This window comes from Neophocaena asiaeorientalis, unplaced genomic scaffold (genome assembly GCF_003031525.2).
Source record: "Neophocaena asiaeorientalis asiaeorientalis breed wild unplaced genomic scaffold, Neophocaena_asiaeorientalis_V1.1 scaffold134, whole genome shotgun sequence".
NCBI classification, from domain to species: Eukaryota; Metazoa; Chordata; class Mammalia; order Artiodactyla; family Phocoenidae; genus Neophocaena; species Neophocaena asiaeorientalis.
The window spans coordinates 7,274,067-7,299,637 of record NW_020185339.1 but is presented as its reverse complement, the minus strand read 5'-3'; the positions used below and the strand labels follow the sequence as shown (position 1 = coordinate 7,299,637).

At 44.2% G+C, this 25,571-nt stretch overlaps 1 protein-coding gene across 1 annotated transcript in view; it reads right to left on the bottom strand.

The window, feature by feature from the left end:
- The window catches only part of E2F7 (E2F transcription factor 7), a 29,864-nt gene extending 11,084 nt beyond the window's left edge, over positions 1-18,780 (bottom strand). Inside the window, exons 1-6 of the mRNA XM_024737004.1 lie at positions 18,697-18,780; positions 10,990-11,265; positions 9,695-9,863; positions 4,774-5,064; positions 3,369-3,527; positions 1,757-1,891 (exon numbers count right to left, since the gene is read on the bottom strand). Coding sequence (XP_024592772.1) covers positions 1,757-1,891; positions 3,369-3,527; positions 4,774-5,064; positions 9,695-9,863; positions 10,990-11,265; positions 18,697-18,780 — 1,114 coding nt within the window. The remainder of the gene's footprint in view (positions 1-1,756; positions 1,892-3,368; positions 3,528-4,773; positions 5,065-9,694; positions 9,864-10,989; positions 11,266-18,696) is intronic.
- Between the last annotated feature and the right edge of the window lie 6,791 nt (positions 18,781-25,571).

Below are 25,571 nucleotides of genomic sequence, written 5' to 3'. Positions count from 1 at the left end.
GACCACTGCAATAAAGCGAGTCACATGAATTTTTTGGTTCCCCAGTACATATAAAAGTTAGGTTTACGGGGCTTCCCTGGTGGCGCAGTGGTTGAGAGTCCGCCTGCCGATGTAGGGGACACGGGTTTGGGCCCCGGTCCGGGAAGATCCCACATGCCGCCGAGCGGCTGGGCCCGTGAGCCATGGCCGCTGAGCCTGCGCGTCCGGAGCCTGTGCTCCGCAATGGGAGAGGCCACAACAGTGAGAGGCCCGCGTACAGCAAAAAAAAAAAAAAAGTTAGGTTTACGGGGCTTCCCTGGTGGCGCAGTGGTTGAGAGTCCGCCTGCCGATGTAGGGGACACGGGTTTGGGCCCCGGTCCGGGAAGATCCCACATGCCGCCGAGCGGCTGGGCCCGTGAGCCATGGCCGCTGAGCCTGCGCGTCCGGAGCCTGTGCTCCGCAATGGGAGAGGCCACAACAGTGAGAGGCCCGCGTACAGCAAAAAAAAAAAAAAAGTTAGGTTTACGGGGCTTCCCTGGTGGCGCAGTGGTTGAGAGTCCGCCTGCCGATGTAGGGGACACGGGTTTGGGCCCCGGTCCGGGAAGATCCCACATGCCGCCGAGCGGCTGGGCCCGTGAGCCATGGCCGCTGAGCCTGCGCGTCCGGAGCCTGTGCTCCGCAATGGGAGAGGCCACAACAGTGAGAGGCCCGCGTACAGCAAAAAAAAAAAAAAAAAAAAAAAAAAAAGTTAGGTTTACACTATATTGTAGTGTGCAATACCATCACATCTAAACAAACAATGTACATACCTTAGTTAAAAAAATACTTCATTGCTAAAAATGCTAAGCATCACCTGACAACGCAGGGTTGCCACAAACGTTCAATTTGTGAAAAACACAGTATCTGCACAGTGCGATAAAATGAAGTATGCCTGTATAGTCCACATGCAGTAAGTACTTGCTGGGTTGAATTAATTAGACTTGATTTTAAGTGGTTTCATCTAGTTCCTAAGTGAATAATGTGTTATAAATGAGGTAGAGAGCGATATCTGTTATAAGCCTGGGTTAAGTGCCGGAATTTATACTAAGACTAAAATTGGAAAGGTAACTTAAAAATAACTTTAATGGCTTTTTTCCAGGCAGCATAGCCATACATAAAGTAGCTGGTGCAGAAGGATCCAGTCCCCGGTTGTGCAAATATTACTTTTGAAGTAAGCAGAAGACAATACCCTCTTTTGCTCTAATTTAGTAAAATTATGACATTAGCAACTTTTAAAATAAATTACAAAAAAGGTGTTCATTACATCCATACTATATTTAGAAGCCATCTTACCACATATTAGTTTTGGGATAGTAATTGATATAATTTTTACATTATCTGGAATTTCAAAGAAAAACAATGTTTTATTCTGCTAATGCAGAAACAACCAGAGTTCAAAAGAAGTGTCATTTAAAAAAATTGAAAAAATTTTTATTTTATGAAGCCTCAGTCCCAAACTTCCAGGAACTTTGGAATAAAATAAAAAATGCAAAAGAGCTGTGATTTAATAGTTCCAGAAACTGCCAGGTTCTAAGTTATCTGTGTGTAAGCCAACCAGCACAACCATTTGTAGACTAAGGCTCATTGTTCCAAGACTGATGTCACTAGTCTAATTTTGAATGTGATGTGGGTGATGGGAAATGAAGGTGAAGATCAATCTCACTGTGTGGTGGGTGTATGATTTGGAAAAGAACTGGGGATTATACATAAAATGGTCCCTAGCAAAACCATGCCTTACCAGTGGAACTGAAATCCACAGGCCCAATCCACTTGAAGGCGGGTTTCCGGCCTCGCTCTTCTGTTACATGCACTTTCTTTATCAGTGCCAAGCTGGTCAGAACATTGGCTATGTCATAGAGGCGTCGTACCTTTGCTAGAAGATATAAAGACAGTTGCGGTCACACCATACATTGGTCAGCAACACCATTACGTTTTCGTTTATGTGACAGGTCACTTTCTAGCCACCATATATAAGCCTCTAGCAGAGAGCAGTGGGGTAGCGTGAAGAGACCAGTGGCTCCGGCGTGAAATCACCCAGGACTTATGTATCTGATGACACTACTAAGGGAAGGTCACTGTGTTCTCCCATTTCCACAACTTCACACCTCGTACAAGAGGAACCTGGTGACAGGCCAGGATCGCTGTGATTGCAAACGTACCAAGAGAGGGAAATGGGCTGTAATGAAAGGCTTAGGAAATGTAATTCTGATCTGTGGCTCGTCAAAAGCTTGCCTGGAGTTTCTTCCAGCAGGAGGTGGTGGCACCTGCTCCATCAGGCAGCTAGGCTGTGAAAATGACAGGGATTCCCCAGAGCTTCCTGAGAGGCTGCACTGCTGGGCACACAGACTGTCTAGGGCTCAAGGTTACGAGGTATGACTGTGCTGAAGACAGGCAGCGCCTCACCTTTAATCCCAGTGTTCTGGCCACCCAGCGGGGGAGGGGTGGGATGGGCATTCCCTGAGCCTGAAGAGGTTCTGTGAGAGACATTTGAAAGTACAGGGATTGGGGGAGAAATTCAGAGGGGTGGTAACACATTAAACAGGCAGGATGATGCCCACAAAGTAAGTTCTACTCAAGAAATCAACGTATAGGTCGGAAACCTACTTGAACTTAGGGCTAGGATCAAGCAAAGGGCTTTGATTACCGACCAGAAACATCAAGCATTCACCCCAGATGCCATAGTCTTCCCAATCCTGATAGAGCTGGATTTTATCTAGTCATTTCTCCCACAGGGTGGCTATACTTCTAGCTGGAAACAAACAAAAAAAAGCTAGAGAATGTTCAGCTCATGGTTTCTCAGGGCTTGAATGAGCTACCAGGAGCCAGGGGCCTTTGGCTCAGGACCCAGGTTTGATGCAAAAGGAAGATGCACGGGGTGTGAAACTTGGAAACACTTTCCTCGTCCAGCAGCCATGTCCCACCACCCCTATACCCTACCCTGCTCATTCCTCTGGTTCTTACCTGTAGACAACTTTCATGTCCACCCATCAGAAGAGTATGCAGGGGGCAAGGAAAGAAGGGAAAGAAAACTCAGACATTCCGTCTTGGATGCAGCGATACTAAAGAGAAATGCAAAGCCTCTTACATCCTCCCTGACCTGCATTTGTGGGATGCCATTCTGCTTCTACCATCCACTCTGCCGGGGAAAAGGCATATCGGACAGAACTTTCACAGGAATTCTGGTATGTGACCAGCTTACCTCTCACAGCACCAAGAACCTTTATGAAGGCAGGAAGGAGTGCACGTCTCAAAAAAAAAAATAAGTTTTTAAATCTCTGAGGCAGCAAACATCAGCATATGACATCCCACTCTTTCTGTGCTAATAAGTGGATTTAGGTGAAGATGCTTACTTTTAAATTTACTGTGATCCGGCGTATCTTGGCTTTCTTCTATCAGTATTTTGGCAGCCACGTCAAGAGTAACAATCTTGGTTTTGGAGACCAGGAACAGCATGACAAACTTCTGGCTCATAATTCTCAGGGACTTATCTTTTCTACTGTTTGCAGATGCTACAAAGGGAATAAAACAAAAGCGTCAAAACGTAATTTACCACAAGAGAGACTGTACTTCTAGTTTGCCAGACCTATCTAACTGTATCAGCAGATGGAAACATCACTCTTGTTACAGTGATCAGCGGAAGCCTGTTGGACACACATCATAAAAAGATGGTTCACAAAGAAATAAGACAGATTTTCTTGTGGGTCATAAAATTACAGTAGGTATAAATTCTGAAATGCTTTATATTCATACTTCATTGAATAGAAGCCATGAAGTAGTTTTCCTGAAGCAGTTTTGGAAAAGATCAAAGTAGAGGGATAAAAGGATAGAGTTAGGGACCAGGAACTATTTTCAGAACATCAACTCTTCCCTCAATGGCAAGGTCTCCACTTTTATGTCTCTGAGCCCACAATAGCTAGACTGTACCCTCCACATAGTAGGCACCCACCTCTTCCATTGCTTTTCAGAAATAAGTGAAGAAATAATAAGTAAATAGGAGACACTGATTAGATGTGTGTTGCCATTGATGGCAGGCAAACCATCGCCGACAGATGGCTGTCTCCTCTGGTTATGAGGATAAGAACTGGCTCATAGGGTGGAATTAAAAGGCATGAGGTAGTAAATGGAACGAAAGCCAGGCCCACCCTTCCATTCCTATTGCTTATAAAAGCAAGTGAAACGTTAGGGATACCTGCACTTTATTATCTTAGCAAGGAGCAGCAGGGTGAGAATGCAGATCAATGGTTAAAGGAGGGACAGCATAAATATGAGCTGGGAGGGGAAGAACAATGTAATATAAGTAAAAAAAAAAAAAAAAAACTGCATCAAATAAAGGTTGTTCATCTTTCTAATCAGTATTTTCTGCTAATGGGGTTCTTTTCTAAGTCATCTACTCCAGTATATAATTAAACAAATAGGATCCTTTGGAGAGAGAAATTCTTTCCAAGTAAATTTTCCTTAAAGGCTCACAAGCAGGAATCAGCATGGGGCTGTCAATCTGAAACGGGAGCGCTGTTCGAGATCTACGGTCCAAACACACCAAATACCAAGTGAAACTGCTACTAGACAGTTTTTCAGTGAGGTTGAGTGGGCAGCCCAGTCGGGAAGCCATCTGTCTCCCTGTCTTCAGGAGAGAGAATAAGAGGACATCTCCCTCCAGGGTGGTCCATTTGGTTCCTCCCATCTTAGCAGTGACTCTCTTCAGAAGACACCATCGCCCTCTCCCTGCCATTACTCGTGTGGGTACCGTGGACTCACAAGAGGGATAGTCCGGTTCAGAGAAATCCAGTAACTGTGGATCCTGGGAATCTGGACAGCCATCTCTTTTGCGTTCCCCAAATTTATAATCCATCAGGTCGAGCTCTTTCTGTTGGAGGTGGGCCATCTGCTCTTCGTATTTCTGCTCCTCTCCTAGCCTCTGGAGGTTCCTCAGGGTTTTGGGCAGGCTGTGCCGTCCGTGCCAGCCGTACTGATTCTTGGCCACCCGGCTGACCAGATGCAGCGACTCCAGCACATTCACAATGTCGTAGATGCGTCTCCTTTCAACGCCTGTTTGAAAAAGAGAAGCCAGCCATCATCATGCCGACCAACATTTTTGAGTATAAAGTCCTTGAAGGCTTGGACCTTGTCTGTGGACTATTTTGTGTGATACTCTGCCCAGCAAATATAATTGCTCAACAAATTCATACTATATGAATGCAAGCAAAAGAAATTTTTTTCTTCTTGGGATCCAACTCTCGATAAGATCTAGGATAAACATCCACCTTGAGATGGATGACAGTTCCATCTGTATTACATAAATAGTAGAGCAACTTTCTTTGGACCTGTTAGGCAAACCACATGAACATTTCAGTGCGTTAAAACTGGTGGGCTTCAGCAACACACGTCACAGTAATAAATGCTTGATGAATGTTGGATGGTTGATTTTGACTTGTAATCCTAGTTATACAGACTGTAGAACTGTGTCCAGTAACTGTTAACTCATTATTGGACCATATTCTCCTTTCCTGGAGTTTGAATGATGTGAAAAAATTACTTGTTAATTCTCTTAATGGCCAGTAAGGAAAACAGATGGTAAATATTTTGTTTCCCATTTTGCACTGGCAACTCAGGAGTCAAGGGCTTGGGCACCCTTCTCAAGTTGCTGGAGGAAGCTAGTGCCAGGGCTGGAACAACGTACAGGCCGCCCTCTGCTCATCACACCTGTGGACAACTCTCCCTGGGCTCCCATTCACTGTATCCTGCCAAACAGCCCATTAATAAAGCACAGAAACTCTAGCAGAGGCTGACCATCCAGTTCATCAATTCCCTACCCACTTTCCCAACACTCCCTAAATAGCCAGGATTACGAGCAGTCTATTGAATTTACTAAAAATATTTACGCTGGTTAAGTGCGGGGGCTTCAGGGTCAGACTGCATGAATTGGAATCCCTGCGTTATCCCTTACTAGTCGGGTGAGCCTGGGAAGTTACTTAATCTCTCTGTGCCTTAGTATTTATCTCATAAAATGATGAGCATTAAATGTGATCATAAACTTAAAGGGTTTCTGATAGGTGTTAATTTATCTACTCTTTGTATGTTATTTGGTAAATATCAGAACTTCCTGCGTGGCACTGGAGATACCTAAAATTCCTGCTAGCATAAGAGGTGACAGTAGAAACAGATTTTTAAATCTTCCATCTTGACTCATCCTGTTATGCAATAGGCCCTTAGGCTTTGGGGACTCAACTGGCCCCTTGTGCTCTCACCTAAGTATCCGTAACAAAAGCCTCCAGGCATCTCTCAGAAGACTGGCCCAGCTACAAAAATGCCTTCTTTCTCTTCACTTGCCAAGAGCTGTTCTATAATCAGCGCAGACTTGGTGCACATAGCTCTTGGCCTTTCAAAGATTTAACACAAGAAATAAATCAGGTTACAATGAAAACTGTGGAGCTGAGAGGAAATTCTACCCCATGCATGAAAAGGCATTTTGCAGTCAGAACATTTCGGCTCATGACCTGGAAAGGCTCTTCACTCTCAAAAGCCCAGGCTTTGGTGCCAGATGCCTGCTGGAAGGTGTTGGCCAGAGCAGTCAGCAGCCCCTTGTCCGGATCTGCCTGGCTCCTTATTCCAGTCTGTTTTCATATATTAACACATCTTGTTGAGAGTGGAACGTTACAAACCTTCCCATTAGAAATGTCATGTGAATGCAACTGAGACAGCCCAGGGCCAGCCATATGTCTGGCTGTTTTGTTATTCTGTATTAGACACAAGCTGCTAAGTCTCCATCTAGTGGCTAGACATCTCAAGAAATAAAGGAAGATTTGGACAACTAAGAGAGGAAGATGATGCTTGCTATGCACCATAAGTGTTCAGAAGGTGGTGCTGGCAAAAGCCCATAGGCAGCTACTTGTCTGAATAATCACTCACCTTCGCAATCTGGACTAACTGTCCACTGGCTGGGTGCACCTAAACTTCCCACGTCACAGGTCTCAAGTCCTGCAGGTAACTCTGGGGCTTGCTCTGCCAGGAAAGTCTTCCCTGGCATTGAGCCTTCTTTTTCTTTTGTATTCAAGGCAATCCGATTAATCGTAGGCATGGCATTAGTTATGCCCTTGGAGATTTACCAATTGTTACCATGCTTCCCTTATGCCCCACAGAGCTTATCAAGAGCATCTCAGCCCAATAAATAGTTTCCCAGGCTGTGTAACTTTCCATTTACTAAAGTCACTCCCAGTTCTTTAACCTCTTATCTATAATATCAGTATCGAATCTACATGAGACCAGAAACTGGGAATGAATGCAATTTGAATGCTTTGCACATCGTTGGTTAAAATATGGTCTTAAAGCTTGTGACCTGGGATAGAGCAGGAGTTTAGACTCAATGCCAGGAGATGGTTACCCCTGAAACAGCTTCTAGGAAGGGACTCCATTTTTACGATCTCACGTGAAGAGAGATGGCAGGTTCATCTGGCAGGTCTTGGAAATTGTGAGACAGCAGGAAGCTGTTGCAAAAATCTTTGGCATTCTGTTCCAGGCGGTTATAACATGGGGATTTACAGCCCATATGAGAGTAGGATCCCACTCTTCTGTCCTCCCTGGGACCTGTAATGTAGCTTTCCAACATCTAATCTTTTGTCTTCTGCACTGATATCAGTGCAAGGACTCTTGATGTGGCCTGGGTATATGGAGGAAGGTGGCTTCGTGAACCCCAATGAGAAAGACATCGTATGATCTGTTGTTTTACCCTCATCTTCTTTTTTTTAATTTATTTTTGGCCGTGTTGGGTCTTTGTTGCTGAGCGCAGGCTTTCTCTAGTTGCGCGGCGAGCGGGGGCTACTCTTCGTTGCAGTGCATGGGCTTCTCACTGCAGTGGCTTCTCTTGTTGGGGAGCACGGGCTCTAGGCGCGCGGGCTGCAGGAGTCGTGGCACGAGGGCTCATAGTTGTGGCTCGCGGCTCTAGAGCGCAGGCTCAGTAGTTGCGGCCGCACGGGCTTAGTTGCTCCACGGCATGTAGGATCTTCCCGGACCAGGGCTCAAACCCGTGTCCCCTGCATTGGCAGGCGGATTCTTAACCACTGCGCCACCAGGGAAGTCCCAACCCTCATCTTCTTAAGACTAGTTTCCGGACCCGGTTCCTCAGCTATGTCTACACCAAGCCTCTGTCCAGCTGGCTCACCTTCCCCTTCTTGGTTCATTGCTACCAATGCCAGAATACTGTATTCTACTTCCGGGTTCTAAAATGGCTCCCCGTCAAAGCCCTCTGCTTCCTGTAGAGGATCACAGGATGGCTTGAAGATGGTGGAGGGGGTGGGGGGAGTACCTCTAATGAGAGCTGAGTAGAAACTGTTCCATGTAGCAATAAGAGTAAGCCAGGCTCTGAGTTGGGCATGTTACTGACATTATCCCCAACTTTTCTAAGTTTCTGCAAGGTAGGTGCTATGGTCCCTAGGCTGTAGTTGAGAAAAGAATAATTAACTTTTTAAAGCTCTCACAGTCTATAAATTAGAGAGCTGGGCTTGAAATCCAGCTCTGTCTTACTCAAAGTACAGCCCATGGTCTTCCCATCACAACACACTGGTTCCTCATTACCTCAATTTCCAGCAAATAAAATCTTTTTAGCCATCAGTTTGAATCATTCAGAGTGATCATCATCTACTGGGTCACATTCTTTGAGCTACAGGAAGATATAGAACTAATAAACAAACTAAAAATATACTCTATCATAAAGCCTACTGGGCTGATTTCTTCGAGCCTTTTTCTCCCCTGTATGCAAACCCTCCTAATCTTTTAAGGGGACACTCTGACATCTTCAAATCATGTGATTTCTACTTATTTGTCAACAGTATGTTCATTCTGAAACCAACTGCAATCCACGTCCACTAGGAGGCTCTATTCTGAATCGGCAGTCTGCATATTTATAGTCCAGACACCACTGCACATTACACACACCCACGCCATGTGAATGGCTGTATTCCTCTTTGTTATAAGGCTTAGCTCTTTGAGTTATATCCAGATGTGCTTTTACTAGTTCGGCAGACTTGCTGTGAAGGTCACAGTATAGGGCTTCAAACATAATGCTCTTGCTTTCAAATCGTGCTTTATAACAAAAATAACACCAGTTCTGAACTCTTTGAAGCATTTTAAAAAATAAACAGAAGGGTATTTCTAAATATCTTTTGAGTCTGTCTGAAATAACATGGGATTAAGATATTAGATATTAATTTGTAATGTGAGTCTTCTGTAAACATATTTTTTAAGCTTAAAAAAACCAAATATTTGTTTGACCCTCAGGCCTAAAAGGCTTCCTGGAATTCTATGCATAATGATGATGACAGAAGAAAAGCTCTACCTGCTCCTCTGTCCTCACTCTTTTTTTTTTTTTTTTTTTTTTGCGGTACGCGGGCCTCTCCCGTTGCGGAGCACAGGCTCCGGACGCGCAGGCTCAGCGGCCATGGCTCACGGGCCCAGCCGCTCCGCGGCATGTGGGATCTTCCCGGACCGGGGCACGAACCCGTGTCCCCTGCATCGGCAGGCGGACTCTCAACCACTGCGCCACCAGGGAAGCCCCTGTCCTCACTCTTTTGAGGGTCAGCTCTTTACTTAGTAAAGGAGGTGATCTGAAGCCTTTGGCTTGCCCGAGGAATCAACTTCTCACCGTAACTGGAGACAGGCCTCCAGGTGATCCCACGATACATACCGAGACTGACAGCAACTTCATCTAGGGAGATGGTAGTTTTCTCAGTTGACAGTGGATAACTTGGATAGCGAGCTAGAAACTTCTGGCACAGGAGTCCTAAACTTTTCTGTTTTCTGCTTGGCCTTTGCTTTTCAAATTCGTCCACAGCACTGTCCCCAACAACATCAAGCTACAGAGGGCAGACAGAGGGAGGGGGGAAATGTCACAGTTAACATCTTAACAGAGAAATTGCAATGGGTGGTATTGGCGAGTGGAGGGGAACATCTAAATCCATACCATCCTAGATTCTGGTTAAAATGCATTTCCTAATCTAATTTTCTTAACATTTTACCTATTGCTTTCTCTGAACTGAACTTTTCCTCCTTTGTGATTTGAGGCTGAGTCTACTGTTTAAAATAAAAAATGAACAATGCAGTCATTTATAGGTTGCTACAGCCTTGATTTATAGGTTGCTACACCCTTGCTACTAGCGTGCTTGTTAGACTGAGATCAGCACCACCAGGAGCATGTTAAGAAGTATAAAACCTCAGGCCTCACCTCAGACCTGATGTATCAGAATCTGTCTCTTCCTAAGATCCTGTGTAATTCCTATTAACGTGAAAATTTGAGATGTACTTGCCTGCAGTGTGTCACCAAACTCTTTATTGTTCACAATTTACCAAGGGTTGATGGAACTGAACAGGGGAGCTAAATCTTATTCTTCGTTATTCTTTCTTATTGTAAGTACATTAAACTAGTGTCCTTGTCTTATCAACTCACATTTGAAAAAGGCTCAGTTCAAGCCCCAGGAAAAAGTTTTTTTTAAAAGTATAGATATGCTGCTTGTTCAGTAGCTCTGGTTCCCTACAGGACAGGTAATTTAAAGATGATTTAACTTTAAAGCCCCAAACCAACGAACTGAACATACGTGAGAATGATAAAATTCCCCAAGTCAAAAACATTTAGATTAATATTACCCTTAAAATCAAAGCAAAAATTATAATTCATGGCAGCATTAAAAAAAATCCAAATTTCTTCATTAAATCAAAATTATTAAATATCATTGCTTAAAAAAATTATCATTTAAACATGTGTACTGGTGAAGACAGTATCATACAGAAGAAAAGAAAGCATTCATTATGAAAAATGAGATATAGAATAAGAGTTCCACTTCAGCTGTAAATAAATAAAAAGATTAAGTGGAGTACTGCTTTTGACTCAATAGTAACCGAAAAACTGAGAATTCTGTGACTTTTTAATAATCAGGTAAACATTTTAAAATTCTATGAAAGGTCTTAGAAGCACAGCCTGTTTACCTGCAGACAGTCTGTAAATGCATCATCCTTGTTCTCAATGGGTCTGAACAGTCCTTTTTTCTTCTCTCGGTCTCTTATGTCTGGGCTGGCAGCACTAATGAGCATCTTCAGGTTAGCGGTGGGTGTCCATGGTTCTGCTTGCTGTCTGTCGACAAGCTTAACAGGAGTGATGGGATTTCTTTCTGGAGTGAAGATTTTTTGTTTCGATAAGTCAATTGGTTCATTTTTTATTGGCGTCTTTGGGGCCATCCTTGAGCGATCAACAAATATATTTTCCTATTTTAAAAAAGAGACCTTTTAGCGAAAATGAGAAAGGGCAGGTATCAGCTAACAGTACACTTTATTCCCATTATTCACTAAGTCATGAAAATACAAACAGACCTATGTGTTCAGGGCTGAAAAGTATCAGGATAGGTAGGACTAATGAAAATAAACAGAAGGATCCATGGGAACCGAAGAGTGGCTGCTACTCCCTTTAAGCATGTTTTTCACAGCACCTCTGTGAAAGAAGTCATGAGTGTTATGCGTCGCTGGTGGATGCTTGTAATAGGCGGGGATGATAATAAGAGCAAATGTGGGTTGAGCCCATATTGCTTCTAAGTGACATATTTTTTTAAACACTACTTATGAGTTTGCACTAGTGAAGAGCAATTATGCTTTTGTTCAGTGTTCACCAGGGCTAATAGAGCAATTACCAGGACAGAATAATGGAAGGGCATCCAACAAAATGCCACGTTTCAAACCACCCAGCTATCTAATGTCACTCCCCCAGAGCAGTGCTTCTCAAACTACCCCTGGTTAAGGACCAGGGTTTTTCACAGACTGAAAACTCCCAGAGACTGATACATGGTCTTACTTCATAGGACTCATATGCAACTCCCATCACATGTGACTCTCTTGAGTTTGCCACTCAACTTGACCTACAGCTTGTTCGACAAGAAGAGACCACTGAGCACAGGTTTAGATGTCACGGGCCAGATCGACTGAATGACTGTAGAGGTTTCTAAGTGCTGAACTCTCAAGTTCTGTTCGTAATGTGTTGCAGCTTGGTAATAGTTTGTGGCCTAGCACCTTCCCCCAGACTCTTTGAATAGACTATCTTAGATAATTAAAAGAAAAGATTAATGATGGGTTCATTAATCCATTAAGAAAAAGGACTAAGTACACACAACTCGCGTTTGGAATTACTAAATTACCGAAACAAATTTCTTTCCCCTAAAATAAGTTTTTGCCATTCAAACCCAGAAAGATTCTGCTCTTCCCATAGTTGAACTCACCTCCAGGTAGTAGTGCCTTTACGTAATTAGGAAGGTGGATGAATTACATATTTGTCACTCCCTTTCCTGCACACAATATCACTCTATAGATTATTGCATGCTTGGATTTTGGCTGAACAGTGGTTTAAAAAAAAGTGTTTTCCTATAAACGAGCAACATATGAAGAAGGAAAAAGAATTGTTTGGGATGGTCGTCCCTGGTGGCGGTGTGGTTAAGAATCTGCCTGCCAATGCAGGGGACACAGGTTCGAGCCCTGGTCCGGGAAGATCCCACATGCTGCGGAGCAACTAAGCCCGTGCACCACAATTACTGAGCCTTCGCTCTAGAGCCTGCGAGCCACAACTACTGAAGCCTGCGCGCCTAGAGCCTGTGCTCCACAACAAGAGAAGCCACTGAAATGGGAAGCCCGCACACCACAACGAAGAGTAGCCCCCGCTCGCCGCAACTAGAGAAAGCCCGCGCGCAGCAATGAAGACCCAACGCAGCCAAAAATAAATAAATTAAATAAATAAATTAAAAAAAATTGTTTGGGAGAAACTGGAGTTTGCGGTAGCAGGCCAACTCTTGTTTTCTGGATCAGCAGAAGCTGCAGCTAGCCATGGTGAGGTTCTGTCCTAGGGTAGCAGGAAAGGGGTGGAGATGGGGGTGATGATTTCTCACGCCACTGGCGCAGTAAGCATCCGGCCTGAGGCAGTGCATCTATTCACATCTCTTAACAAATCCCTACTAGTATACAATTCTGACGAAGTCTTCTACAAGGGAACTCTCAAGGGAAAGTCCTGAGTGCATATTATGTGCTACACATGATACCTGGTTCATGCACTTTACACCTATTAACTCCTCATCCAATCCTGTAACCGAGGTAGTAGTATTTTTCTAGCCTGCAGATGAAGAAACTGAGGCACACAGAGGGTGCCTTGCCCAAGGTCACATACAACCTCATTCAGTATAAAAGTCATTGGTAAGGCAAGAAATAGCTGACAGCAGAAGTTTCCAAAATTCTGCATCTAGAAGTAAGCTTGTCCTGGGTGTGAATTGGGAGGAAGTTATCTTTTTCGCAGCTCCAACAAAAGGTATCCAGCAGGCCACAGGTCCCCACTAGCCTCTATGGAGAGGCAGCACGGGAAGCAGTTCTGCACGTGGGCTGGTAGGGCCAGCTTACCGGCCTCTGCTACTTATCAGCAGGGTGAAAGCAGGCAATTCCCTTCTCACTTTAATTCTCTCAACTGAAAATGAAGTTCATAAAAACACTGATCTCCAGAGTTATGAGAATAGTTCCTGGCATATAGTGAACACTCAATAAAACTTAGCTATTCTCTCTCCCCCCGCTCCACTTCCTGTTCTTTATTACCATCCATCCTGGCCCTCAGAGCTAATATAACATAGCACACTGTACTGCTATTTAACTCCCTGGGCATGTGTCTTGTCTCATTGACGAGACTGTGCACTTCTGGAGGTCAGGGAGCTAGTTCCACACGTCCCATTCCTCACAGTTTTTGGCACAATGCCTTCCCCTTTGCATGTGCTCAAGGAACACAGGACCTTGATTACCTAGTTATTTCAAAAGGTATCCCAATGGTGGAGGGCGTGTCCCAGGCTTGTTGAGGTGCAGAGATTCATCCTTCTTCTCCACGGCCCTCATGGTACCTGTCCTCCCAGGAACACTGAGCTCCTACTTTTTCCCTACCAAGGAGCAATTCAGATGAATTATTTCCTCTAGCACTTTGACATATTTTCACTACAGTTTAAGTAATACTTAAAGTAGGAGGGGAGTTATGTCACATGGTAGGTTACGATCGTTATCACACCTCTACTCAACAGAAAAAAATGCCAAGCAAATTGTTTTCTGAGGTTTCAGGTGGGCAGAAAGTCAGCTGCAATCTAATCACATCCTGATCCATCCGTCTGTCTATCCTGCAATCCTGACACTGTAGAAGGCAAAGGAAAGGGGATTGGAATGAGAATTCAGAAATAGAGCGGTTTTGACTCCACTCTATATCTTTCTGATACTGCACAAATTGTTCATTTTGTCTGGGCCCAAGTTTCCGATCTTTGAAATAAGGGGTTCAGACCAAATTATATATCTCCAAGGCTTTCCAGCAAGGCTACCCAGCCATGTGGTGGACACTGGGATGCACCTGGCTCACTTCTGGAATGAATGACTCATTTCCCCAGCTGCTGGAGTAATGCCAATAGTAAGCTTCTTCACGCTTTGGCTGAAGAGGGCTGACTCATCCGGGATCACACGCCTTCCCGAGAGGCCGGTACTGTCCTCAGTGGCTGGGAGAGGCAGCATTGACCTGTAACAGCTTGGTCCCCTTACCCCAACTCAGGACTCCTCCGAGGGGTCGTCCCAGAACTCCCTATGGGGTAAACCCAACTTCCACTGAGACTGTTCTGCAGCTCTGCTTCTCCCTCTGTCTAATTCTGCTGCCTTCCCTTCCCTTAAATGGGCTCCCATCCCCAGGGCGCTCCCTAATAAACCACCTGCATACTAATCTCCACGTCAGATCTGCTTGCCAGGAAGTCAAGCTGCAACACCCTGGAAACCACCTCTTCAATTAGAGGGGGCCTGGAGAGAGTCCCCAGGAAACGGGTTCTCCAGTTCTCATGTGCAAATGGAGGTGATGCACCTTGGCTTACCTGCCATGCAGTTGCTGTGAGGATTAGATCAGATAATGAGAGTGAAAGCAGTTTGTAGTCTGTGAAGTGCTGTGCAAATGTTCATCACCATCATCATCATTATTATTTATTATACCAGCATTATGACTGAGCTGTAAGCTGACATGGAAAGGACCTGGTAATTAGAAGATCTTGGTTCTAGTCTTGCTTCTGTCTCAGATACAGCTTTAATCATGTTACCTCAAATAGTACACAGACGTCAGCCTGTTCAAGGCCCTTGGTGACATTTTGCCAACCTCTTTTCCGGTCCCATCTCACGCACGTCCCACATTTTGTCCAAACAGTCCATCGTTCTTCTTCAAACCTGCCCCAAATTTTATCACACCTGAGCCGTTGCTCACACCATCACGTTGACTCTAAAGCCATGGGCTAAGCTTTGCCCACTGAAACCCGACCTGCTGTTTAAGACTCATTGCAAATATGACAGGCACGTCAGGAGGCGTCTCTTTCTAGCTATTGAGTAATAACTCTCCTTCCCTTCAGAGCACACTTTCCAGAATTAGTCATCCACACGGAGGGCTTTCCCCTGCCTGTCTCCCAGGGGTTTCCTCAAACCACCAGTCTGCTCTGATCCACTGCTCTCACTTCGGTCATCTGTCAGTCGACAAGTCAATGGCAAAATATTGCACTTGACCTCACTGCAACGGTTAAGACTGTTGACTATTTGCTTTATAAAACTCTCAGTCCTTCTGAGCTACCACTTTTTGCTCTCTTGGTTCTCTTCTGACTGTTCCTTCTCAGCCTCCTTCACGGGCTCCTCTTTTTCTACTCTTAGAAACTCAGCCCTCCACACCTCCCTGTTTGCTCTCTCCAGGGCAGCTCACCCACTCATGTACAAGGCTTTAAAACCAACCTGTATGTTGTTAATTCCCAACTTTGTATCTGGCTAGGACTTTCCGTGAATTCCCAGATCAGGCAACCAACTGCCTCTTGTACATATTTATTTACCTGTAATCACACGGGTACAAATATATGCTTCAAGTTGAACTCACCTTCTTTTTTAACCACTCCCAAAAGATGAATGACCTTCAAAGAAAACCCATGCCCGCTAAGTCTAGGCGTGTCCCCAAATTTACCATGCTGATTTACTTCTTTACTAGTTTCCTTCCTCTCTACTTGTCTAAGTCTTAGCACTCATCCCTTCAAGCCCTAGCTCAAGTGTTATCTCCTTCACAAAGCCCTCCCAATAGCTCAATCCTTCTTGTCCACCGCTTCATCCCAAACCATCCTTTTTCTACTTTTGTCATTCCTAAATGCACTGTAGACAACTGAAGAGGAGAGTCTTGCTTATAATCTCACAACTTGGGCACAGTAAGATTGGGTAATGGCATTGAAAACTCCCCTATGTTTTAAAGAAAAGTTTCTCCGTGAGTGGTAAGAAGATGTAGACCTTGAGCAATGAAGATCAGACAGTCAAGAAAGATAAGTCCTCTAAATGCCGACTGACCCATAGGATACTGTTCCAGGCACCCACCAGAGGCTTTCAAGAAGTACCACTAGCTTCTTGCCACTCTGGAAACTTTGAACATTTCTTGAATGTCCACGGCACATATACTCATATAGATTCTGCCTATAATGACCGTCTTACTCCTTCTTGTTTCTTTATAGTTGAAGTCCTCAGCCCAGATATTACCTCTGTGAAGCTTTCCAACTTTCCCTAGACTCCCCATGAATTTTTTTCTTAATCTTCTGTTCTGCTGGGGCACTTGGTTCCCACTCCTATAGCTCTTACCAAATCACAGTCTAGTTGGTTAGTTTTACATCTCAGTCCCTGAAAGTGTCTCAGGTAACCGAGGGCCAGGCCTGCATCATATTCATCTTTGGGCTGTCAGTTCAAATGAGTAAGGTGTGGGGCTTCCCTGGTGGCACAGTGGTTGAGAGTCCACCTGCCGATGCAGGGGAAACGGGTTCGTGCCCCGGTCCGGGAAGATAAAAAAAAAAAAAAAAAAAAAAAAAAAAAAATGAGTAAGGTGTGAACAGTATGGGTTGCTGGGTGCTTTACAGACACCCAAAGAGGAGAGGCTACTTATTAATTTCAATTTATGGAAGAAAAAATAGGCTTAGGGAAGCTAGGAGACTTATTAAACCGCTGTACCCCCAGCCCCTGAAACATAAATATTTGTTGAAACACTGAATAAATATATTTATTTGAGGTTATGAAGCTAACAAATGGTAAAGCAGGAAATCAAACCCAGATCTCTCTGACTCCAAATCCCACGTTCTCGGCAGCCCTAGAAATCCTCCTTCTTTTACTTCACAGCAATGTGAAAAGAGAGACAAAAGCCCAGCCTAGCATTTCGCAGGAGCGCTCTGTTCTCTTCCTTTGCCATCTCTTTGACAGGTGAAATAAGCCCTGCTCGTGTATTCTATTTCAAACATTTTAACCACTTTCCCAAACCTCTATGGCGTCATTTGAGGTTTTCTCTACACCCACTAAAATATGAAAGCTCAGCTGGGCACAGCACTTTACTGGGCTAACTAGAGTAGGAGAAGTAACCTTGTTGAAGGCACGATAAAAAGTCATTGACCCAGAAGGAAAGAGGTGGACACTTTGACTTTATATAAAAGTATACACATTCTTTCAAGGCTGTCCCATCCAAATTACAAAGGAAAACAAAAAGTTTTGCTCTGAAACTCCCAAAGCCAAAACTCTGAATATATACTTTAAAGTCTGGGCATTGCCACTCTCAGATGGCATAGCGAGTTCTTTAAAAATGCTCTTTAAAAGAATAATGTTTTGGTATACTTCTTTTCCTAACAAAAATAAATCAAATGGTGGAGGGAAAAAAACCCCTACATGAAAAAGCATACAGTTTCACACCTACCCAAAATTAACGGTTGTCAAGTATTCTTCAAAGGCCCATGTAACAGGTGCTTTGCAACCAGGCAATTTCATTGTGGGTGCTAAGCCTAAAATTAAGCCCAGGAACCAGAGAAGTTCAATGCCTATGGAAGTTGCTATGCTCAGATTGATATTTAAACTTTGTAAACCCGGGTTTGTCATATCTACTTGCCTCTGCCCAAAAATGCTTAGATGTTCGCTACTAACAAGCTATTACACCTTTTCGGTAGGGCACCGGCTGGTGAGGGCATTGTGCTGACATGGGTCCTGTTTAGACATTGCTATGGCCGGTTCACTTTGTAATGTTTATTGAAGACGCTACTATTGTCTTACAAATCACAGGGCATGCAAAAACCACAAGGGAAAGCTCAGTGCAAAACCAGAAGTAACACTGTAAAATATTCAAAGAGTCCTTGGTGAGCTCAGTCACTTTTTCTCCCTATATGGGAGACACTGGTCATGTTCTTGGGAGAATGGAACCACCTCTAGGAGCTGGTCCATCAGGATGAAGAACATTTCACTGCACTTTTATAATCTAGCATTTAGAGTGAAAAAGTCTATTTTCCTGGGAACTGAGGCTTAATATTCCTGCCCAGCATTAGCTAATTCTACTCTTGATAACTACAGTTATTACAAACCTTTGATTGCAGTGTCTAGCATATCTTTGATTCATATAAGTCAGTTTCAACATTACATCTAACCACTGCACAATGACTGAGAAATTCAACAATAATGGTTGGATGCCTCCTCCATTAAAAAAAAAAAAAAAGAAAAGCATAGTCCTAAAATGTTCATCAAGATTATTATGTTTTTAAGACAAATATAAGTGGCATTTTGGAATCCTGAATTGCATTAGACATCACCATCGTAAATATGATAGAACTTAAGGTATTTAAGTTCACTTACCTTTTGGGCATTTTCCCCATCTTCAATTGCAAAATCTAGTCTGGGGTTGATCAGGTCTTTTAGTGTTAAACAATTTACCTCCATCTGTAATGCACAGTTACATTAGAAAATGACTTTAAATTGGATATTCTTTCCTTCAACAAAAATACCTATTACTTGCTCATGAACATGAACTTCCGCTCCCTAAACTCATCCTGGGAATTTTCAGGATTGTGGCCACTCCAACTCTCCGAAACGCACACGAACGAGCACAAACACTTAAGTGTGCTTAGTAATTACTGAAGTTGGGAAGAAAAATCCCCAGATAAAAATAATACTTTTTAATGAAAAGCAACAGGACAAAATTAAGTTTCAAGTCAGGAGAGTGTAGGGCAAATCTGTCAGAAAGCACAGGGTCTCCTAGGTCAGTTAATTTTGGCGCAAAGAACGGGGAGGAATTCGGCTTTGAGGGGTTTTGAATCAGGGGGGAAGGAAACCTGATCGCTAGACCAAACCCACTCAGCGCTCAGCGCAGCCCTTTCCCAGGCCTCCGAGCAGACCCCAAATATAAACTTTTCCAATGAAACCCCCAGATCGTGAGGAAGGGCAAGTTCCCTACTGCCCGGCCGGAGGGAGAGCTGGAGCCCAGACACCCCTCGCACGCCTGGTCCTGCGGCAGCCGGGGAGGGGAAGGGTGGCAGGCTGGCAGCCGGGGCGGGAGGGTCCCCTTTCGCCCCAATTCCCGCCTCCCCGCCAGCGCCGGGGCCGCACGCTACTTACTCCCCCTTTGCGAAGGAGCCTTCCTGCCTCTACCGGGACCTCCACGACCCCACAGCAGCGCGGGATCAGCTGGGCGAGTCGATCAGCAGCCGGGCGGCGACATCGGGCGGGGAAAGCGAGGCGCGCAGTTCCCCGCTCCGAGTGCCCTGCGCTAGCGGGGACCCCGCGGCGTCCGGGCAGCGCCAGCGCTCCGACACGCCGAGCGCGACTCCAGCTTCGGATCGCAGTCCCCGCTAAAACACCTCCTCTGGCGCCTTGAGACCGAATTTGAGAATCCACCAATCAGCGGCGGCCGGCGAGGCTGCGCCGGCCAATCGCGCGGCGGCACGGCCCGGGCTCGCCGCCCCTCGGAGTCTTGGCGCTCCTGGGCGCGCGTTTCGACCTCACCCGCCCAATTGTTGCCGCCTCGCCCCCTCCCCCTTCCGGGTACCTGGAAACATCGGGCCCGGGAGCCAATTCTTGCCGGGCACGCGGGCCCGGGCGGCCGCGGGAAGCCAAGGCGGGGGCGGCGCGGGGCGGCGGTAGGAGGAGGTGGAGGACTCTTTTGTTATGCGTAAAAGACCCGCCCGTCCAGCGGCTTGCGGCGCGGGGAGACCGCGGGCACAGCCTGAGGAGGGAGAGCAGATGGAGTTTGGAAAAACGATATACACGCTCTGGATGCTGCCGCCGCCACCCCTCCCCCCAGCAACCTGCGCGGAAGCGAAGTTGTCCAGGCTTGTTGGGGCAAACTTCTTAACACGAACGCTGGTGTGACACTTGAACCATGGTTACCACTCTATGCTGCGAGCAGATGGCACGCCAGTTAGCTGTGGAAACTCGACTGCCAGCAGAACCAGCTGTTTTTTCTTTGCAAGTCCAGAAAAGTTTATTGGTGTTGTTACCTTTTCAGAATATCGCCAATAATTAGCCTTATTAAATAACTCTCTGCAGTCTGGACTAGCATTCTGGGAAAGTCGAGAAAATTTCCTCAACATTGCTGATTTGTATGAAATGTTTCACTTCCCTCAACCTTAGTTTCTTACTTAAAATAGGAATGTTGATAGAGACAGCCGTGTGTGTGTGTGTGTGTGTGTGTGTGTGTGTGTGTGTGTGTGTGTGTTTAATAGACGTTAAGAACAGCTTTAAATTTACAGAAAAATTGAGACGATAGCACAGGGAGTCCCCGCATATCTGGCACCTGGTTTCACCTATTCATGAACATCTTTACTGTGTAGTGCGTTTGTTAAATGAACCGATATGGCTATATTATTCTTAACGAAAGTCATTATTCAGATTTCCGTAATTTTTATCCAATGTCCTTTTTTCTGTTCCAGGATACAGCATTACATTTAGTCTTCATGTCTCCATAGGCTCCTCTTGGCTGTGACAATTTCTCATACTTTCCTCATTTTTGATGACCTCGACAATGTTGAGGAGTACTGACTGGTAAGTTCTTTTGTAGGATGTTCCACTATTGGAATTTGCCAGCCTTCTTTAAAGCATGTCTGCAGACATTTCCCTACAAACTGTATCCTTTCTAGCAAGGATATCATTCTCCTTATTATCCTTTCTGTACCAAGTGCTTCACTTTCCACCCCTCACCTCCCGAATTTATATATTAAACATATAAACGTACTTAAACAAACTTTCTGCAGAATTCAGAATGTTCAGTCAAGTGCTTCACTTTGTACTCTATTTAGGTTGCTGATAAATACAGCCTAAAAATCACTGCTAGATCATACATTAAAAAGCCCCCCCAAAAAAGCATGGGAAATATTAAACTTAAAGAAAAATAACAATAGTTATAAAAATGTGACACTTTTATAATAGAAATGATATTTTAAGTTGAAATCTGTCTTGTAAGTAGAAGCATAAGGAGACAACTATAAAGAATAAAATTGCAATTTATTAAATTTTGCACTTGTGTAGAAGCAGAAAATTAGATGAAGATTTTTTTTTTTCCCAACTGTATTGATTTCCTGTGGCTATTGTAACTAATTACCACAGACTGGTTGGTAAGCCAGAAATTTATTCTCTCACAATTATGGAGGCCAGAAGTCTGAAATCAAGATATTGGCAGGGCCACACTCCCTCTGGTGCGCTGGAAGAGAATCTTTTCCTCGTCTCTTCCAGCTTCTGGTGGCTGTAAGCAGTCCTGACGAATGTATGGCTGTCTCACTCAGATCTCTGCCTTGGTGGTCACATTGCCTCCTCTTGGTGGGTCTTAAAGCTCTCCTCTGTGCCACTTGAAAGGATACCTGTCATTGGATCTAGGTCCCATCTGTACAACCTAGAATGATCTCATCTCAAGAGCCTTAATTACATCTGTAAAGACCTTTCCAAATAAGGTAGCATTCACCGGTTCCAGGGATTAGGACATGGATGTGCCTTTTTTGGGGACCCCCATTCAACCTTCTAGATCACCATTTCAATGATTAAAGTCCATTCATTTCTCTAATATTTCAAAATAATATTGGTTGTTTCTTTGAAGTTAGGCAGTTTTATGTTACAGACCTTTCCCTAGCATATTCAGAGTATTTTTTCATCTATTTCAATTAAAATGTAGCCTCTATCTATTCAAAACACGAAAAACAATATGGAGCCTCAAACACTTGTAATTTCATTGATTGCTTAAAGCAAGAGTGATCTTAGATTTGGAGGAAAACTAGAAAATGTGGGCTTCCCTGGTGGCGCAGTGGTTGAGAGTCTGCCTGCCGATGCAGGGGACACGGGTTCGTGCCCCGGTCCGGGAGGATCCTGCATGCTGTGGAGCGGCTAGGCCCGTGAGCCATGGCCGCTGAGCCTGCGCGTCCGGAGCCTGTGCTCCGCAATGGGAGAGGCCACAACAGTGAGAGGCCTGCGTACCGCAAAAAAAAAAAAGAAAACAAAAAGTAGAAAATGCATGTTTGTTGGGCAAATTCAGAGACAGTACTCCATTTATATTGTACCACTTATTTATACTGATGTTTTCAAGTCCCAGAATTTGTAAATAATCTGTCAGTTTCTCAGTTGAAGCTGATGGTGGCTGGGAGCTCAGCTCGGACATCGAGAAAATGTGCCTTCTCCATGCAACTTGATTTTCCTCACAGCGTGGTGATTCAAGTTGGTTGGACATACATGGTGGCTCAGGGCTCCAAAAAGAGTCTCCTAGCCCACAAAGTGGAAATTTTACTTTGTGCACTTTTGTGATGTATCCTCAGAACTAAGATAGCATCAATTCCGCTGTACTTTTTAAAACAAAGCAGTCAAAGATCCATTCATATTTAAGAGGTGAGGACACATACTCTACTTCTCAATGGGAGAAGTGACAAAGAATTTGGGGCCATATTTTAAAATTGCCACACCACGTTTCATGCTATTTGAAGTATTTTACAGTTCTACCTCGATAATCTTTGCCTGAACGATCATTGACTTTGGAACAGTATAATATTACCTACGTGGCCACAGTCCCCAGGGTTCTGTATTGTGCTAAGCCCGTGGTCCTCAATCCTGTCTGTGCTTTAAAATCACCTGGAGAGATTTTTTAAAAATTCCTATACCGGAACTGCACACTCAGAGATTTCTAATGGACTTGATCTGGAATTGGACTTGGGTATTGAGTTTTTTTCAATTCCTAGTGTCTTGTTCCTTTGCACATGCTAATTGAATGGTTATTCATCGACTCCTTTGGATGCCTCTGACTCAGTGGTTTCAGAAATGGATCCTCAGGTCCCATCAGTGAGGACAGGAAGAGTTGGGCAGGTGTATTGCTCTCTGGAATAGGTGCAGAGGTTTCAAAGGGCTGGGTCTTCCTGGTTTATGGCCATGTCATCACTGGTTTTCGGAAGGAGATGAGGTTGTAAATGAGAAATCTGATGGGCAGGTGGAGGTTAACAGAAGAATGAACAGCAAGGGCTGTGATCAGAATATACACAGATGATGACTGACATTCCTCTGTATACAAGACGTACTGCATGCCTTCTCAAACTTGGACATAGTCTTTTGCCCTTTTGGGGTTCTGCATCTCAAGATTTATCACACTTTACAGAAAGAATAAATGTAGTGAAATACGATCCATGTCATTTAGCCTGAGTTGTCCAGTTAATGTATCAGCTTCCTCTGATATTTTCCTTTCTTTCTACACTGCAAGCACAGTCATCTTGGTGTAACATCTGTTCGCAAGAGTTCAGTCACAGAAGGGAATTAGAAACTGATTTTTCACCACATGAGTAACAGAAGGACCTTGACTTCACATCCTGGCAGTTCTGAGGTCTCTGAGTGGATCGGTTTAACAGTTCTTCTTAAACTGAGGGCTGCCATTTAAAATGGCCTTTGTCTTCAGCTATTCCTGGGTCTGAGAATGTGATATATTTGCTTCTCTAACTGTTTGCAGGGTCAGAGAAGGCAGAAAATTTATTCTTGGCTGACCATAAGCAATGTCAGAAGGAGAATGAGTTCATGATTGGTTCCTCCTCACGGCATTAGCAACAATTAAAAAAAAAGATATTAATACCAAAGGGCAGTTATGGCTCCCATCTCAAATGACATCCAGATGTCCAGCTGTTCAAAGAGAGCTGCTTAAGCTGTGGTTATGTGTCCCATAGGGAACAGAGGGAATTCATTCTTTATCTTTACAGACTCCTTGTCATCCTGGGCACTATTGAGCAAGGTCAGTTTCCTTAATGATTGTGTGATTTGCGTCCTCACTTAATGAAAAGATAGCATGTTTTGTGTGCATGTTTGCATGTGTGTACTTATGTGTGCATGTTATAGGCAAGGATGCAGGGAGTGGGTTGTGCTGTAACATTTCAGACCACAACAGATAGGATGGATTTTGAACTGGGTTAGGTGTTTCCGGGAATAATGTGATAAGGGAGAGTGTATAGTGGGACACCCCTTTACATGATGCTACATTTATGCTGCAGGTTTGGGTGTGGTTGTTTGGAGAGACCACAATGTTTGGAGGGTAAAAATGGAGATTGACCACTGCCCTGGAACCGAGATTCTGGATAAAATGGGGGACAGGCGTCCCGTTAATCTCCAGAGCCTTATCTAGAAGGGAAGGAATTCACTTTGAGTAGTGGAGAGACATAGGTTCTAGATCAAGGTTGGCCGTGGAACAAAAGGTATTGCCTACCTAGGCCTCAGTTTTTTTCTTTAAAATGGTTTGTGTGATTTGGAGGACCTTTGAAGAACCTTCCATTTCTGTCATTCTAAGTGTTTATTGGACACTTAGGATATCCTCTTAAAACTATTTGCTGCTGGCGCCTAATCACGTAGTGTGGATGTGTAAGATGTTTGCTGAAGTCACTTTTTAATTTCCATATTTGGTGAAACTGGACACATCTCTACTAATCATATTACATTATGTACATACATACATTAATAATGAGAATGTTAAAAAACGTCAGGCCGAAGACTGACATTTATCATCTCTATCTTTCTAAGGTTAGAATTAAATGGCTGCAGGTAACTTTTTATACCTTCCTAATAGCATTATTTTAATAGCATTTTTTCATTATAATGCTTTGTAGGACCAAATGAAAATGTTTTCATTGTGAAATGGAAAGAAGAGTTTGGGGTTAGGGGCTCAGGGACTGGAAACTTAACTTTAAATACTTCACATATTATCTTTTCCTAACCTAGAGCCATCTCATCATATGCAGGGGCCTTCAGCCTTGGAAAAACTGGACAAGTAGAGTATTGAGCCCAAATGGAGATACATTAGCCCACAACTTCACTAAACAGTTGGGGGAAGTGTTGATATACAAAGGTTAAGGTATTGTCTCCAAGAAGTCCCTCTTAAAATGCAAACTGTTCCTGGAAAGAGTAATCACTTAACCAACATCATCCATGTAGCATGTTAAGACATTTATCCTCAGACCACACCTGGGGGTAAAAATTGGGTTAACCTTAAAGTACAAAACATTGTTTCTCTGTAATACCTCCTATAAAGCACTGGACCTTCTAGCCTTGTTCAGAGACTCACTCCTGCCTCTCCCGTGAATTCTGGGCGCCCCCAGTCACACATACTCTGAAACAAGTCCCTTCAACCTCCCTGATACCCAAGGCCTCCACTGCAATATGTTGGTTTCTTTCTACCCCTACTGGGGATGCATGACATCAGATATCTCCACGTAGCCTGGCTACTCCTGCCG